This window comes from Brassica oleracea, chromosome C3 (assembly GCF_000695525.1).
Source record: "Brassica oleracea var. oleracea cultivar TO1000 chromosome C3, BOL, whole genome shotgun sequence".
Taxonomy (NCBI): Eukaryota; Viridiplantae; Streptophyta; class Magnoliopsida; order Brassicales; family Brassicaceae; genus Brassica; species Brassica oleracea.
In genome coordinates, this window is record NC_027750.1 from 62856112 (window position 1) to 62875100 (window position 18989).

An 18989-nucleotide genomic window follows, 5' to 3' on the forward strand; every position below is an offset into this window, starting at 1 on the left:
TTAACCTAATAAACTAAAATGAATATTAATTTAAAACAATAATTATATTTTAGAAGATTAAAAATCAGATTAAACAGATTTAATGTTTTTTTATTAAAAATAACAAAACTAATAATCACATTCCGCGTAAGTTGCATGTTATTACTTAGTGTGATATTTATAACTCATGTAGTCGGTTAAATTATTTTGCAAAAATAATACATTTTAAAGGCAAATTAATAATACTTGCCTAAAAAATCAAAAGAAAAATCTGAAATGTATGGTCGATGGTGTGTAACGTGTGAGAGTGATATTTTTTGGTTTAAATGTGCCGGGTGAAACACGTCAAAACAAAAAAGCGACATCGAGTATAAATATGCACTACTCAGTGCTCATAATCACATATCACTCTCACTCGCAGCTTTTAATCTAAGATTAACACAACCCTCGAATCTCAGGTTTCTCTCTATATCTCTCTCTGTTAGTACAAGTTTCCTCTTTTATGCATGTGAATTCAATCATGTCAAAGACTCGTAGGAGACATATTAAAATATTCCCCGTAATGGAGCCTGAAAAATGATATTTCAATGGAAACAATATTTTAAAGGAGACATTTACTTCATTTTTCTTTAGTCATATATAAACAGAGTTTTTGTTACTTCTGTTTCCTGTCTTACATCATTTTTGCTGTTAGTTAGTGTGTTTTTGAAAGAAGAGTTTTATTTTAAAAGGTTTTCGTTGAAGTTAGGAGATGGAAACAATGTCTGAAAAAGTGGGAGCGGTCGGTGGTAACAAAGGCGGACCATTTGACGATGGTGTCTTCGATGGTGTGAAGAAAATAACTGTGGGAAAAGACTTCCACAGTGTTTCTTATATCAAGATTGAGTACGAAAAGGATGGAAATTTTGAAACCCGTGAACATGGAACCATTCGTGGAGAACTTCAAGAGGTTATAGTCTAATAGATCCTGGCTTTGTTATTCTTCAGTATGTTACCTTTACTGCCTTGTACATTTGTTTTTTTTTTACTGAACCTTGTACATTTGTTGTTTCTAATGGAAAATTAAATCTAGTTCACGGTGGATTATCCGAACGAATATATCACATCTGTTGGTGGAAGCTACGAACACGTTTTAAGTTATGGAACAGTGCTGATCAAATCTTTACGCTTCAAAACCTCATATGGAAGGACCTCTCCCATACTCGGTCATAAGACGTTGTTTGGAAATCCAGATGGGAGAGAATTCTTGCTAGAGGGTAAAGATGGTGGAAAGCTTCTAGGTTTCCATGGACGTTCTGGTCAAGCTCTTGATGCCATTGGTCCTCACTTCTTCGCTGTGAAATCCCCTCTTAAGCACTATAACCGTCAAGGTGGGAACGGAGGGAGTGCATGGGATGATGGCGCTTTTGACGGTGTTAGAAAAATACTTGTTGGCCGTGGTGGTAAATTTGTGAGTTATGTGAGGTTTGAGTATGCGAAAGGCCAAGGAATGGTGCCACATGCTCATGGGAAGAGACAAGAGGTTCCACAGGAGGTATTAATTGTTGATATACAATTTGCTTAGTTTCGTGTTTATTGAGATTTCTTAAAAATATATTTTTTGGTTGCAGTTTGTCGTGGATTATCCTGATGAGCATATTGCCTTGGTGGAGGGAACCATCGATGGCTATCTTACATCGCTTAGGTTTAAGACATCAAAAGGAAGAACTTCCCCTGCTTTTGGTAATGTGGCTGGTAGGAAATTTGTGTTCGAGGAAAAAGATTTCAAGCTTGTCGGGTTTTGTGGTCGGTCCGGTGACGCTATCGATGCTATTGGCGCACATTTTGCCCCTCTTCCACCTCCACCTCCAGCTCCAACTCCTGCTCCAACTCCAGCTCCAACTCCAGCGCCCACCACCACCACAAAGATGGGACCGCTCGGAGGTAACAAAGGAAACACATTCGACGATGGCATTTTGGATGGTGTGAAGAAAATAATCATCGCAGCAGATGAGTACAGTATAACTTATATCAAGATCGAATACGAAAAGGATGGAAAAGTAGAGATACGTGAACATGGGACAAATCGTGGGGAGCTAAAAGAGGTCAAAATATAATCATATGTTTTTAATTTGTTAACATTCAGTTAGTTCACTATTAACTCGTGGTGTTTTGAACTTGAAATGAAATACAGTTTTCGGTGGCCTATCCGAATGAATATATCATAGCCGTTGGTGGAAGCTACAAGCATATTTTCAACTATGATACAACGCTTATTACATCGCTATACTTCACAACCTCCAAAGGATTTACGTCTCCATTGTTCGGTGAGATGAAGGGAACAGAGTTCGAGTTCAAAGATGAAAATGGAGGAAAGCTTGTTGGATTCCATGGACGTGGTGGCTATGCTATTGATGCCATCGGTGCACATTTTGCTCAAGCTACAACCTCTTCTTCGTCTTCTCTCATCAAAGTGGAAGCTGTAGGAGGAAAGGGTGAAGTAACATTCGACGATGGTTCTTTTGATCATGTAAGAAAAATTTTTGTTGGTCAAGGGAATTCTGGTGTGTCTTATATCAAGTTCGAATACGAGAAAGACGGCAGAATTGTGACACACGAGCACGGACAAAAGACATCTCTAGGAACAGAGGAGTTCGAGGTTGGTCAAGGCGATGACATCACATCTGTGAAAGTTTACTACGATAAACTCTATGGCTCGAAGGCAGAAATAATAACGTCTCTTACATTCAAGACACTGAAGGGCATCACCTCTCAGCCTTTTGGAATGACCTCAGCGAATTTGTCATTACTCGAAGGTGGCAAAATCACCGGCTTTCATGGAAGTTCGACGGACGTTCTTCATTCTATTGGAGCCTATATTTCGGCTTCTCCTCGGACGATGTTGCATGGCAAGTGGATTCAGGTACGTACGTAGTATGGATGAATGTACAGATCGGTTTGGTTCCATATTCTGTTTTTTTTTCAATCATTTCATTATGGAGATTTCAATTTTCATTCGGTTCGATCAATTCGGCTTTGGGTTATATGGTATGAAAGTAAATGTTGTTCTTATTAAAAGAAAAAAGTAAGAGTTTGAAAATGTTGATTCTTGTTTAGAAATTTAGAATAGATTTTTGTCCCATTTGTCTTTATAGATAGCGGTATTTGTTTTCATTATTTGTCTATATGAAAATTATAGGTATTATTATAACATGTTATCAGTATCTATATGTATATTTTTGGTTATGTTTACTTTGGTTCAAAAATTAGAATAGATTTTTGTTTGCTTTCTCTATTCTTTGCCTAGTGCCTAGTCAATACTCCTCGTGAACAAGATTATTGTTTCATTTGTAACCGTGATGTTAATTGTGTTATGAAACATGTGGTGACTCTTATTATTAGGTGGAGCAAAAAGGAAAGACTCCTGGACCAAGATGTTCTCACGCTATAGCAATGGTGGGAAGCAAAATGTACGCTTTTGGAGGAGAGTTAACGCCAAATTTTCACATCGATCGACACCTCTACTTCTTCGATTTCAAGACTCACAGATGGTCAGTCGCTGATCCAGACGGTGACGTTCCTGAGCTCCCTTGCTTAGGCGTTTGCATGGTAGCCATCGGCACTACACTCTATGTCTTTGGTGGCCGCGATGGCCACCGTAACTACAACGGCTTCTACTCTTATGATACGGTTGAAAGCGAGTGGAAACTCATAACTCACGTCAATAAAGGACCTGCACCGCGTAGCTTCCATTCGATGGCTGCCGATGACAAGAACATCTATGTCTTTGGTGGAGTGAGTACTACAGTACGTGTCAACACACTTCATGCTTACAACATCATTGATCAGAAGTGGACTGAGCTTCCGAATCCAGGAGAGTCTTGCAAAGGGAGAGGTGGAGCGGGGCTTGCGGTTGTGCAAGGGAAGATTTGGGTTGTGTATGGGTTTATTGGGGATGAAGTGGATGATGTTCATTGCTTTGATCCAGTTGAAAATAAGTGGACTAAAGTGGAAACACGGGGAGAAAAGCCGTGGGCGAGAAGCGTGTTTGCCCTGGCCGTTGTGGGGAAATATATAATTATATCTGGAGGTGAGATCGAGATGGACCCAAAGGCTCATTTAGGTCCCGGGAAATTGGCCGGTGGAACTTTCGTGTTGGACACTGAAAGTTTGTTGTGGGAGAAACTTGAGGAAGGTCATAGCCCTCGTGGATGGATGGCATCCACAACTGCGTCCATTGATGGGAAAAAAGGGTTGTTGATGTATGGATGGAAAGCTCCGACCAACGGTCGTTATGAAGACATCTTTTTCTATGGAGTAGACTCTGCTTAAGAGTTAAGACCGTTCGGTGTTTGGTGGGGTTTGGGAGTTTTAAGACATCATTTGCTTGTGTGTTTTAAAAATGTCTACATTTTCCGTGTGTGGTCTTTATGAAATAAATCCAATCAATAAGAGTATAACTGGCTTTTCAAATAATGTATGTGTGTGTAAATCATTTTATTTTACTGCTACAAACAATCATATCAGTTTTACTGGATAACTCAAATACGAACGCGGATTAGATTTCTTTTCTTTTTTTGGTTGATTTTGTATAATTATGCTATGTTAATTTATTAGATATTTGATTAGTTAGTTTTCTGTTATTTTTTTTAATTTTGATATATATATATATATATATATATATTCTCAATCATTAGTGACAGCAACAAAATAAATTTCATATTACTTATACGGAATTTTTTTGTTTGTTTATGTTATAAATTAATTAGTTATGTTATGTCATGTTATATATATGGTTTTATATTGTGTAATTATATAATAATATTTTAAATTTAAATTTTAGATATTATTATATAACAGTATATGTTTTGTACATATTGTATGACAGTTATATTTAATTAAAATTATAATTAAATATTGCAACATTTTGTACATAACTTATTAATTTGAAATAAACAAATAGTGAACTTATTATAATAGTGAGAAAACATGACCATAAAAATTTATCATTTTCATGTAGTTTATTTATACTAGCTATATATATCTTCTATCTTCTGTTATTATAAAAGAGAGTTTCCTCTCTCTAGGACGTGCCACGTCATCGTCCAGGTCACAAAGTCGAGTAACCTTGCGCTGACACGTGTCCAAGAAAATTGAAAGTCTGCGTTTAATTTTATTGAGTTTGCAACTGATACGGGCTTTACTGTTTTATGGGCCTTATGTTTCGTTCAAGGGACCCAGCCCGATATGGAGAACACTGAGCGTCTCAGTACGCGTCGATTGATCTGATTTTAGGGTTCATCCCACTTTTGTTTTCCACCATTCAAGAGGTTAAGTCGACTTCTCAATCCGTCAAAACAACTTAGAAATCTTATTTTCTGAGAAATAGCTAACACATCAATATTCTTTTCTGATTTGAAGATCGGACGTTCAAGTGCGGAGAATTCTGGGAAGCTAGAAACGTCGGGCGGCGACGAACTCATGGGAGTGGATATGCACCTATTGGATTCACAGGTTATGTATAAAGCTTGCGTTCATAATTTTTAAAAAGAATTCCGGTGTGTTAAATCTTCATTATGAAGTTTTCCTATTCAGAATTTTGTTTGACATCTTTTGAATGAGAAATTTTGAAGCCGTTCGTTGATTGTGATGTCAGAAGAGGATTTTGCATTATGTGCTTTTGTGGTTTCTAAAAAGGAATCCAGGTTTGCGATTAGACCTGCATAATGCCTTGTAAGTGGAAGCACAATGATTTTGGTAATTTTGGTTACTGACTCAATTTTTTACCTTCTCTTCATATGGCTTATTTAGCTGGATCAAAAGCGTTCAACATCAATATTTTCGTCTCCTCCAGTTGAATATTCTATGTACTATGGATGCTACAGTTAAATAATTGCGGAAGCAAGGGTTTTAGGCTTTTAGCTATCAAAACACTCAATTGGATAGGACTTAGCTGGCAGCATCTTTGAAGCATGGAAAAGCTTTATGGGTCAATCAAACGCATATGGTACAAGTAAGGAAACAAAAATAATATTTTTGGTTGCTGTGAATTGTAATCTCAGTTCTTTTTATTTGTTACAAGATCGATGCTCCACTGAATGACGGAAAGCAAGGCTTCTAATGATGGTTCTACTTCTCCACCACAATGGAACTGCAAAAATAGGGTCAAACTTCCAATGAATTCAGGTAAATCATAAGAGAAACCCCATTCAAAACCATTTTCTCACAGAGAATAGAAGTTCCAGTTTTTGGAATCAGTTTTTCATTTATCATGCAAGTCTGATTAATGTGTTTGTTACAGGTTGTTCTCAACTCTGATTGTGCTATGTACAATACAAGTGCTTATCTCAAGCTGTCTAATTATTTCTCAACGATCTGTTTCTTTGTTGAGGGAAGTAGTCGAAGAAGATTTCACAGCCTTCGTTGGGAAAAAAACCTCCTTGAAGACCAAAGAAGAGACCAAGAACTGTTCAGAAGCAAATGAATGTAATGTTCCCTTCTCTCTTTCCCTCTATAACACCATTAATGTTATAGCTTGCTTTGTTGCTTAACATTTTCATTCCTGGTTGCTAACTCTTTTTCCCGGATTGTGGCTAGCAGGGGAAGTAACAAAGGCTCTTATGACGCCCCTGAGGCTGCGGAAACAAGATTAAAGGTGTGATTCCTTGCCTCCTTGATTTCTTCAAAATTTTTTTTGGTTTCTTCAGTTTGTCCACGAAATTCTTTGCGTTCTACCTTTGAATCTTTTCAGTTGTAAAAAGGAAGAATAATATAGCAATGTACCCATTTTGGTAAATGAAAATGTAATCTCCCATGCCAATGTCATCTCCAAGTACTTTGAATCTTCTCTTTGTTTTTTGTAAAAGAGACGAGTGGTATTTTTATTACCAGAGCTAATTGTAATCTCCAGCGGTTTTTTCCATTATCAATAATGCAGCTCCTGTAATTTTCTCTCATCTTTGTTCCTTATATAATATTCTGGTTGACTACTATGTATGATGCTAAGATTATGCAAAATTTTACTGTTATTAAAGTGACGACTTCTACGAGTTTAACTCTGGTTCATGAAGGGATCATGATGGTGATATCGCTCAAGGCTGGTCCCTGGATTACTTTTACGGTTTCACCAATGCGTGCAACTTACGTGTTTGGTACATATGAAACATGAGGAACGTAACTGTGGGATCCTTCTCCCGTTTGACTTTTCAAAAAAGAAATCTCAGCGTTTACTACTAAGAGAATCTTTCGGTGTTTACTACTAAAAAAAAAAGAATCTTTCGGTGTTTTTATCATCAGAGACCAATTAAATATTATCAGTAAAGATCTCTTATATAATGGAATAGTGACTCTACGCTTAAAAGGTTATGTGACCTTTTATGGCTAGGTCTCTCTAATCTAAATCATGTCTTTCATATAGCAAGATGTCCAAGTATGACTGGGAGCAATGTATCAAATCTACAGCTTCTCCTTTGTCTCTGTTCTTGAGTTTTCTTCTTATCACCCAAGTTATCCAGTTGTGAATGCTTTCAAAAAAAACAAAAGCTTTACACTTTCCAGCAGCGATCATATTTCAAAACTGCCTCAGACCATCTCTCTCACGTTATAATTCATCAACCTGGATAATATAAGGAATGATCTCAGAAAAGCAATCAGCGATAGTTCAGATATGGAATCAACATTCAACATGATGGCTTTATCTAATGTTTTGTTTGGCTATTTTGAGTATTCTTTTAGTTGGTTTTTTTTATTTTGTGAAACAGTTTTCCTGTTTACGGAAATATATAAAAAATACAACTTATCTTCTTCTTCTTTTTTTGAAAAGGTACTTTATCTTCTGCCCGGAATTTTATATTTTCTCTCTCTATTAGAGTATGTTTATTGCAGGTCTCTTAGATTGGGTCTCTTATCATAATATAAGATACAATCTCTTAGTTTTTAACTAAAAAAACTAAGAAACGTCTTTTATATCTCTTATTTAAGAGACGTCTCTTAGCTTTTTTTAGTTAAAAGCTAAGAGACCGTATCTTATATTACGCTAAGAGTCCCAATCTAAGAGACCTACAATAAACATGCTCTTAGAGTGGGGTTCTTAGCGGAATATAAGAACCCGTCCCTTAACTTTTAACTAAAAAAGTTATGAACCGGCTCTTAAAACTCTTATTTAAGAACCGCTTCTTAGCTTTTTTAGTTAAAAGTTAAGAGATGAGTTCTTATATTCCGCTAAGAACCCTATACTAAGAACCCCCAATAATCATGCTCTTAAGCTGATCTTCATCATTTACCATCAAAATTATTGAATCGCAGATAATGGTCTCCATTTTCTATTTAAAGTAGCATAATTAATAAAATTCAACCCATTTCTTTTCTACGGTAAATACGAAGTTAGGTTTTCAAACTAAGCTAACAAAACGTAAATCATAATCAGTTTATGGAAATGTAAAAAAAAAAATTAAACTAACATAATACATTAAAAATATTCATTTAGTTCCACAAACACGAGAACCCTACATTGTAAATCTACAAGTGTACATGTACGAAGATCATATATGTCCCAATCAAACATGGAGTCTGCATAGCCAACTAACAGTCATGTCATTTCCACCAATGCACTCGCTCAACCAAATCGTACTCTATTATATGCAGTAGACAACCACACTTTTTAAAATAATAAAGCACAACTACAAAACCTCAAAACTAATTCAAAGAACATGATTTTCATTTTCGATCCTCCATCCATCGATTTAAACTTGACACAAACAAACCAACTACAAGATCAGTTGCAAACCAACCCCTACCATGGATTTTCATATTAACAATCATATATTTATAATGAAAAATATAAATGTAATACGAGCGGGCCGACCCTAGTACTTAATAAATGATAAACTTTATAATTTTTGTTTAGATTATTTATAGTAGCTATATATTTAGTTTATTGTTTAGAGATTTTTTCTTAGAGTATATTGTATTGAAACTCTTGAACTCATATTATCTGATGCATATGTAAGTTTTCTTCTTATGCGCATCATTTAACTTTCATTTCCTGTTATCATATACTATAAACTCAACTTTTTGAAGGGAACTAAAATACATGTTTCATGTTCAAAGACTTACTTTGGGCAGCTGGCGAATTTGAAGCGTGGAGGAATATTGAAAATTTATCCATCAGTGCTGCTTCGGGTATGTACAGGTCCACCAACTATCCATACAAGTTGTCTTTCGTACACCACACTGGTATCACTCCGTCAACTCTGCAAAACGACGACATCTTTCTCAATCTGGTTTATTTCCAAACAATTAAAGTGACGACTTCTACGTCAATAAGTCAGCTTCAAATATAGAATCACACAATCGATATCAATAAAAAGTCCTTCTCTTATTCAATCAATCAAGTTCTCAATCACAATATCAAAATCACTCCAAAAGCTCATAGCATATGTCTACACTTGACATTGCTTTTATAACCACTAAACAAATCATATTCCTAATTGTAAAACGTACAAATATTATGATCCTTATCTTTATAAGATCACAATCTAACTAGGAATGGAAATAACTTGCATCTTAAGTTTCCTTCAAGCTAACTCCAACATTCTCCCCCTTAAGCTTGAAGTTACTTTCACTCACATCTTCAACTCCAATCAGACTTTTCATCTCTTTGAATTTGATCCTGCCAAGCGACTTAGTTAAAATATCGGTTCTCTGTTCACTCCCGGGCACATGCTCGACTTCCACTTGCTCGTTTTCAACACATTCTCTTATAAAATGAAACCTCCTATGTATGTGTTTACTTCGACCGTGAAACACTGGATTTCTTGTCAATGCTATGGCTGATTTGTTGTCAATCCTGATAGTCACACGCATACAAGCTTCATTGATGACTTCTCTTAACAATTCCTGAAGCCAAATGGCTTGTTTCGAGCAGCCATGAACTCTGCTTCACAACTAGACTGCGCCACTATCTCTTGTTTTGTCGAGCACCAGGTTATAGGACTATTACCGAGATAGAACACATGTCCTGTTGTACTCTTACCATCATCATCGTCCACGTTATGTGAACTGTCGCTATAGCCTTCAAGCTTCAAGTTCCTTCCGCGGGAGAACCTTAAGCCAAGAGAGCATGTTCCACGCAAGTACCGCAGTACCATCTTCAAGGCCGCACCGTGAGACTCCTTCGGATCTTGCATATATCTACTTAGCACCCCGACACTGAATGACAAGTCAGGGCGTGTATGAAGTAGATATCTAAGGCAACCAATGCTTTGCCGGTACTCTCTTGGATCGACACTCCTCTCATCTAGTGACTTAGAGAATTTAGCATTCATCTCCATTGGAACATGTGTTGCATTGCACGATCCCATTTCGGTTTCCTCAAGGATCTTGTGTGCATACCTATCCTGTTTCAGAACAATGCCATCATCTCTTTGATGAACTTCTATTCCCAAGTAGTAAGTTAACTTGCCAAGATCACTCATCTCAAACTTGTTTGCCATCTCCTTCTTGAACTCTTGTATTAATTGAAGCGATGAACCAGTAACAAGTAGGTCATCAACATACACAGCCACGATGAGAAGCTTGTCATGTTCCTTCTTGTGGTACAATGAGGGTTCTTTTGAGCATCGATGGAAGTTTAAACCACGCATGATTTGGTTCAGCTTCAAGTTCCACGCCCTCGGAACTTGGCGCAAGTCGCAAAGAGCCTTCTTGAGTTTATAAACTTTATCCTCTTGACATTTAACTACGAAACCATCTGGCTGCACTACATAAACTTCTTCTTTCAGCTCTCCTTGGAGGAATGATGTTTTAACATCAAGATGGTGGTTCTCCCACCCATTAGATGCAGCTAGTGCAATAATCAAGCGAATCATTTCAACTCGATCCACCGGTGCAAAGACTTCATCATAATCAATCTCATGCCTTTGGACGTATCCCTTTGCTACTAACCGTGCTTTAAACTTGCTGATACTTCCATCGGCATTGCGTTTTATTTTAAACACCCATTTAAGACCAATAGGCTTTATACCAGATGGTAGTTCAATGAGATCCCATGTGTTATTCTTTTCCATAGAAAAGATTTCATCTTTGCAAGCATCTACCCAAACTTTCATCTTCTTGGCCTCACTATAGTCCCATGGTTCCTCGTTTATTACCATCAATAGCCGTTCACTTTCAATCTCAGTCAATAGAATGTAGTCATCGAGATAAGAAGGTTTGGACCTTGTACGTTGTGACCGTCGCAACGGCTCTGCACCATCTTCTTCTTCGTCTTCAAACTCGACATATTCTTCGTCGTCATCAATGGTGTCATCTTCTGGTGTGGCCTCTTGTTCCTCGGGGATATTGCCTCCTTGTCTCACGTTAACAATAAACTCTCCCGGCTTAGCGTGCTTTGTTTCCTCTGTATCGATCCAACTCCATTCTTTTTCTTCACTAAATACGACATCACGGCTTACTACTACTCAATTGGTCACTGGATTGAGTAGTCGATAAGCCTTTGATCCTGGTTTGGTTCCCATGTGGACAAGAAACCTTGCTCTGTCATCAAGTTTCTTTCTCCCTGGTGTTTATGTTCTTGCGTAACAAACACACCCGAAGATCCTTAAGTGACTGAGGCTTGGCTTTCTTGATCGTAACATCTTGTAAGGGGTTCTCTCATCCAACGATCTAGTGGCAAGGCGGTTGATCAAGTAGGTGGAGTGTCCTACCGCCTCTCCCCATAGTAGATTAGGTACGTGCATATGTTTCATTACACTCCTTGTCATCTCTAAAAGCGTACGGTTACGTCTTTCTACCACACCATTCTGTTGCGGCGAGTAAGGCGCTGTTAACTGTCGTTGGATTCCATTCTTGTCGCAGTAATCTTGAAATTCATTGGATACAAATTCGCCTCCTCTGTCTGTTCAAAACATCTTAACCTTGCTTTGTGTTTCTTGCTCGGCAAGTAGTTTGAATCGTTTAAATTTTTCAAACGCCTCGCTCTTTAGAAGTATTGTCCACATATATCGAGTGTAATCGTCTATGTGTACGAATATATATCTCCTTTTAGCCGGTGTTGGTGGTGAGATCGGGCCACAAAGATCTCCGTGAACCAGTTCAAGTGGACTAGAGGCTCTAAAGGTTGTTGCTTGAGGGTAGGGTCTCCTAGCTTGCTTACCAAGTAAACAAGACACACAAGTTTCCTTCTTGATCTCCACGTTAGGTATGCCGATAACAAGCTTCTTATTCACCATTAGCTTCAGGGTATTGATGTTTACATGACCAAGCCGAGCATGCCATAGGGATGACTCCGTTATAGATTCAATTTGCAGACATTGTATGTGATCAACGACCAAACAAACCTTGTAAAGCCGGTTTCGAGTTCTCTTAGTACAAACCATCACTCCTCCGTTTCTATCAAATAGCGTTAATGTATCATCTTTCATACGAACCTCACATCCAGCTTTAGTAGCTTGCCCCAAGCTAACGATGTTACTTCTCAGTCCCGGTATATAGTAAAAATTACTCAAAATCTTCTTATCTCCTCCTTCGAAGATGAAACGAATCGACCCTTTTCCTCTTATGTTGATTCTTGAATTGTCTCCAAATATTACCTTACCGGTAATGGTTTCATCAAGTGTGGAGAAGAAAGATCGATTTCCACACATATGGTTACTAGCACCATTGTCAAGATACCATACATTCTCTGTATCTAAGTCATCTTCAAAGACCGTAGGGTTAACCTTATTCTCATTGAGGTAGACTATTTCGTGAACCATCAATTCATCGGCTTCCTGAGTCTCTTCATCCTTCTTCTCGACTGTCTCCTGGAGCTTATGTGCTTTGTCTGGACAGTCGGAGGCGTAATGGCCTAGCTTATCGCACTTGAAGCATGTGATGTGCGAAGTATCTCCGCTTAGTTGTTGTCTATAGGCTTCTCTTTGACTCTGGAATGAAGATCCGGAGCGGCCACGTCCTCGTCCTCGCCAGTTTGAACGACCGCCTCGCCCTCGGCCTCGTCCTCTATAATTTTCTTGATTCGTATCAGCATACAAAAGTTTCCCTTGATCATCATGAGAGTCTTCTTCTTCGTCTTCAGCGACTCTCTCTTCATACGCTTTCAATCGTCCACCTATATCTTCGAAACTGGTGGTATTAAGGTCCAAGACTTGCTCAAGAGATGCAACCATATGAATATATTTCTTCCTTGGCAAGATTTTAAGGAACTTCTTTACCAGTTTAGGTTCTTCAATAATCTTGCCTAGCGATGCAGACTTTGAGGAGATCTCCGAAAGTTTACCGACAAAAGTATCAATTGTATCACCGTCTTTCATCTTGAGTCTATCAAATTCTGCCATTAAGGTTTGTAACCTAGCTTCCTTGACTCTTTCTGCTCCAATGTGCCTTGCCTTTATCGCATCCCAAACCGCTTTTGATGTTTCTATGTCGCCAACCTGTAAAACTAAAGCCTCCGGTATGGACTGAAACAACAACGCAATAGCCATATTGTTCTTCTTCTCATCTTTGGATTTTGGGTCAATTGTTTCCCATACTTCACAAACTTTGAGCGCAATCTTCATCCGCATAGACCAGACAGTGTAGTTTGAAGATGTTAGCATTGGGAATTTGATGGAAGTAGGTTTTGTATCTTTGTGCATGGCGATTTCGTCTTTGTCGTCTCCCATGTTTGTTGAATACGATTTTCAAGTTGCTTTGCCTGGCTTTGATACCAAATATAGAATCATACAATCGATATCAATAAGAAGTCCTTCTCTTATTCAATCAATCAAGTTCTCAATCACAATATCAAAATCACTCCAAAAGCTCATAGCATATGTCTACACTTGACATTGCTTTTATAACCACAAAACAAATCCTATTCCTAATTGTAAAACGTATAAATATTATGATCCTTATCTTTATAAGATCACAATCTAACTAGGAATGGAAATAACCTGCATCTTAAGTTTCCTTCAAGCTAACTCCAACAACAAAGTGGAACACAAATGTGCTTCTTTATTGATGATTTTTGTTTTCTTAAATTTCCCACGTCAGCTTTTCTTTTTACATAAACTTGCATATACACTTAATGTTTTGGTTATTTAGATGTTATTGGATAGGTCATGGACTTGAGTGATCTTAAGACAGTTCAATGCTCTGGCAAAGAAAAAAAATTGAGTTCACGTTAAGGAACGTATAGTAAGTGGTTTCTTTACTTTTTATTATTTTACCTTGCAATAACTTAAACGTAATAAGTTCATATACTTAGCATTTGGTAATTTTGCAAATCAATATCTTATCTTATATATATAAAGTAGGCTTGTGCTCTACTCACAGCCTTCCACGTCACCAAAGTGGATTTCGCGCCACGTGTAACGACACCAGAACATTTGCGTTTCTTTTTTTCCCAGCCATTCTCAAATACACTTATTTGAACTGAGCTTTTTTACCTGTGAAAATTAGGCCCTTAGTTAAATCACGTAAGAGAGCCATTGGGAATTAGGTTTCGTCTTCCTCTTGCACCTGCGATCTGAACGATGAAATTCCAGGGACTTCAAGCGCAGTTTCGATCTTCGTAACGTTTCAACCATCGATAAATATGTTCTTTAATGGCGACAATAAAATCTCCCCACTTTGTGCTCTTATTTAAGTTTCCGTTGATTCTGAATCAACCATAGACACTATATATCTAGATCGTCCATAATCAAAAGCTACATCTCATGGTCATGGCTTCTTCAAAATCTTAGATTACTCAATATCTCAAATATACGTTTCCAAATTGGAGATATCTCAAGTCCTCCCTTTCAGAGTTGCCCGGTCAGTATTACAACTCCTAATTTTTTCACAAGCCATCTTTTTTTTTTCAGTTTCACACCTTAATTTACTTTTCTCCACACTGTTTGTTTATTTCAGCGATGGCAACTATCCAAATTGACAGGTAGATAACCACTCAACAACCCTGGTTATGTTTGACCATTAGTTCGTTTTTGTTACTTGATTATCTGTGCATTTTCTAAAGCATCTCTCAACTCTGGAACGTGTGTCTTAGTGTGTTTGATTGCGTCAAAAGTCAGACTCGATGAAAAAATTATTGATAACGGGTGTGAAGCCAAAAGTCATCATTGCAAGTTTGCAACCTACACTAATCCTAAATTAGTTGGAGGTCCACATCTTTTTGTTTTCCTTAATAATTTTTAATAACAACATCATACCAGCTTACACACCAACCAAATATCTGACTTCAGGTTGTCTATTACCCAGTGTAATCTCCAGAACACACTCCTACTTTGATATGAAAGCCTGGTCAGCCAGAGTTACCTTAACAAGTAAGAGGCTTCAAACTAGAGATTTTGGAATAATTTTCATCTCCACTACTCACCGCAGGTCTTGTGGAAGTGGCGTAAGTTGCTCCTAAAATTCTTCCAAATATGGAGGTGAGTCAATCACACTGGCTGCATTCTCCACCACAAGTTCGTTTTCTTACATCTTACATTGCATTAACTCTCAGCTGTGTTTTGAATGTCACTTGCTCTACTCTAATCAGTATGCAACTATAACACCACAGACCGTGGAGTCCCTCTGCACTCCCAAGTTGGTGGCATTGAGACTACTAACAGATGGTGCTACATATCATGTTCTAATTGCTCACAAAAACTACAATGCAGATTCACATCTGCAGGGTGCCGTTACGAGAATGCTGTTGGGTTGTTTACCTGAATTACCATCACTGTGAAACCTCTCATGAGGTGGACAGAAGAGGTGCAGAGAACACAACAGGTTGCCTTGAAGCAACAATTGATGAAGGAAGCACAATGGACTCAACACCACTACCTTGTCAAACGGAGACAGTGGTAAGCATTGACAGCAAAGCAAGTGGTGTCACGCGGAAACAGCGACAATGCAGCAAGAGTATTAGCTAATCATCATCATCAAGTGAAATAAGGGTTTGGGCATGCTTAGTGTTAGGGTGAGATGCAAGTCGTGTAACTTCAATCTCTGTTTCTGGTGGTTTTATATTTGTCTATTTCTATTAACAAAAAGAAAAATAACTTTTTATTATCATGGTCTGCAAGTTAGGTACTCCTCCCGTTTAGCCTTAGACTTTGTTTAACATCAAATAAAACCCACATACTTATTAATTCTATTGTTTTTAGTATATTATGTTCTTTTTGTGTGTTATAGGTTAACACGCATAACAGAGATTTACAATTTGTTTTTATTTTTGCTTTTTAAATTGTTTAATTTAATTTTGCAATATAAAAGACAATAAAGATTGCATAGGTATTTGAATTTAAAAAGGCAACATCGAACATAAAATCTGAAATAAACACGACTTTCGGTTTCAAGATAGTCTGAGGAGGAATATAAATTCAGAAATTTTTTTATTTTAATTCAGTTCTCTTTCGTTCATCTGTTAGGTCTGTTCATCAGTTAGGTCCGTCGACAGATCCTCTCCGCTACCATCTCTGTTACAGCATTTAAGAAATAATAATGGACAATAAAATTGTCAGTAGAAAATTGCAGTCAGTTATTTAGATAATATGGTTTACTTAATCTGTGACATATAACAGAATCAATAATGTGTATTTTTAACTACAGTAATTCGACTATTTTCACATCTTTAAATAAGCAATTAATTCAAAATTATATATTAAAAAATATCAGTAAATTTAATAAATAAACCCCAAAATAAATATTCAATTTCTGCACTTTTAAACCAAGGATCACAGCTTTTTACAATAACTTCTACTTACAATCATAGACAAATATTTAAAATATGTAAAATATAAATAAATTCTTGAAACATTATTTTACTTTTCAGTTTACAAACATCTTATAAATTTTAGTGTACTGTTACAAATATAAATTTAAGATGTTTGTAACAATACACTAAAATTTAAGATGTTTGTAACTCACACAAATAACTGAAGAAAGAATATCAAACCACTTTTCTCTTATGAGTTCTTACACTAAACAAGATTTTCATGAGCGAATCCCCGGTGCATACTCTAAGTCTACGTCCATAGACTCAACACATAATAATCTATCATTGATTTCCAGCAACCATCTAACACTGACCATCTAGATAATTTTAATGACTCAACAACTGAGGGCATGCAATTCATGTTAACATACCATGAAATACAACACCCCCACTCAACTCTGCTTATTTAAGAGACAACTCAATAAGTGATGAAATTACTAACAGCCGAAGACAATAACATAACTGATGATCTTCAAGTTACTCTTACCATCACAGACTACAACCAAAACGCAACTGCACAACTTAACGTCGACCTTATCATCACAGATCTTAAGGGAACTAATAGGCCTCCAACTACATAAGAAGAAAACAATACATGTACAGTATGCTTTGAAAATTACAAAAATGGAACCTATCTATGTCCTCTTACTTGCGGCCATACTTTCCATTTCCGCTGCATTGATCAATGGTTTCGTACAAATATAAGTTGTCCCATATGTGGGGAAAGTCATCTATGATTCAGCATTATTTTAATTTATAAGAGGGTTTATTATATTCCAATTTTCAGTTTCATTTACATACTCTTTTTGATTTTCATTTTAATTTTCAAACTAAACATAGAATGTTTTTCCTCATTTTCTAATATGTCCCATTGTCAAAATTAGTGTCTTACCAATAATCAAATAAGAAAAAATATACGAACAAAACTTCATTACACACATTTAAATTCAGATTAGTCTCTAAAATAAAATTTTAAATGTCGTTTCATCTATATACTGTGTACATGGTACTTAACAGTATAAGTATGTCTCTAAATAAAATATCAACTTTACTTTATGTTTAAATTCCAACTAAATAATTTTTTTACGACTATCGGTTTTTTATTATACGTTTATTGAACCAATTAGTCACAAATGCTATTCCACTTTGAACTAAACAATTTCAAAACAAAGTAATACACTTTGGTTGCTAACCATTTTCAAATGGATCGAAAAAATATCATTCTCTTTCAACATATTTTCATCTTCATATTTTTGAATATATTTTCTTTAGACCATAAAATGAATTATAAATTTATTTTAGTATAAAATATACGAACCGGCGCGTAGCGCCGGAATACGACTACTAATCATTTAAAGTTTCATTTGATATTCGATCTAATAAAAACAAATAGCTTTTTGCAAAATTAATAAAAGTAATCGACAAAGAATATTGCGCCTGAATCAAAATCTACTATTCTTTTTTTTTTGTCAACTCTAGTATTCATTTATTGTGGAATAACTTTTCATCAAAACTTTAACCAAAATAAATCTTTCACAGAAATGAAATTTAATTCTGGTTTTAGGGTTTGGAAAAAATTTCATGTTACATGCTGATGAAAATCTAGTTTTGTAAACCAAATGTGTCACCTCTCTTTTTCTATTATTAGATTTAGGCTAATGTGAAGATGTGCTTATAATCTGAATCTCATATTCTTTGTTCCCCCTGGTATGAGTTGATCCAAAGCTTCCTACTCGTTATTTTCTAAAACACTTAGCTTCTTATTTCTTACTTTACTTTCCACTAATAGATTTGTACTTGTTTAAAAGACTTAATTAGGGTATTAAGCAAATGACACCGTGCTTGAATATGCTTACTTCTTTCATGTTGAACATCATTTTCACAAAATTTGATTGTAAAACTGTTGAAGGTAATAGCATTTCACTCTTTAACATTTTCCATACTTTCTAGATTATTTTTCAGCAAACTGCTTGATATCTTCTGGAATATATATTTTTGTGCATATGTGTGATCAAGATTTTCAGGAATTAAAAAAAAAATAAATGTAGAAAACTAAATCCTATATGGGGTGTATTAGATTTTAGTTTTTCTTAGAATTGGTGGCCTTTAGGTGGATTATGAAGACGTTTGGGTGATTTTGGTGGAATTTAAAAATAAAACTAAAAGTCTATTGGAAATTTAGTAAGATATATGTATAAATTTTGGATGATTAGTAATGAAAATGAGAGAAAATGAGAAATTTTTTTGAAGAAAAGTTATTTGATTTACATATTTTTAAAAACAAAATGAT

At 36.2% G+C, this 18989-nt stretch overlaps 1 protein-coding gene and 2 long non-coding RNA genes across 13 annotated transcripts; all 3 read left to right on the forward strand.

The window, feature by feature from the left end:
• Positions 1-389: 389 nt before the first annotated feature.
• LOC106333488 (myrosinase-binding protein 2-like) lies at positions 390-4491 on the forward strand. Of its 3 annotated transcripts, none has more exons than XM_013771927.1 (6): positions 390-437; positions 724-928; positions 1052-1513; positions 1590-2063; positions 2153-2881; positions 3361-4490. In XM_013771927.1, the coding sequence occupies exons 2-6, from the start codon at positions 731-733 to the stop codon at positions 4288-4290; spliced, it is 2793 nt and encodes a 930-aa protein (XP_013627381.1). In that variant the 5' UTR covers positions 390-437; positions 724-730; the 3' UTR covers positions 4291-4490. The 3 variants fall into 3 exon arrangements, with proteins under 3 accessions (XP_013627381.1, XP_013627382.1, XP_013627383.1); XM_013771928.1 differs by having other exon boundaries at positions 392-437; positions 711-928; XM_013771929.1 differs by having other exon boundaries at positions 394-437; positions 728-928; positions 3361-4491.
• A 745-nt stretch (positions 4492-5236) lies between these two features.
• LOC106333494 lies at positions 5237-6862 on the forward strand. 8 transcript variants are annotated; one of them, XR_001268395.1, is made up of 6 exons: positions 5237-5288; positions 5380-5715; positions 5844-5971; positions 6041-6144; positions 6260-6444; positions 6559-6862. It is a non-coding gene; the product is annotated as an uncharacterized LOC106333494 (long non-coding RNA). The 8 variants fall into 8 exon arrangements; XR_001268399.1 differs by having other exon boundaries at positions 5279-5472; positions 5615-5715; XR_001268401.1 differs by having other exon boundaries at positions 5279-5472; positions 5615-5691; positions 5770-5971.
• A 7589-nt stretch (positions 6863-14451) lies between these two features.
• Positions 14452-15890, forward strand: LOC106333493. Of its 2 annotated transcripts, none has more exons than XR_001268393.1 (5): positions 14452-14751; positions 14848-14872; positions 14984-15097; positions 15180-15368; positions 15443-15890. It is a non-coding gene; the product is annotated as an uncharacterized LOC106333493 (long non-coding RNA). The 2 variants fall into 2 exon arrangements; XR_001268392.1 differs by having other exon boundaries at positions 15479-15890.
• Positions 15891-18989: the final 3099 nt, after the last annotated feature.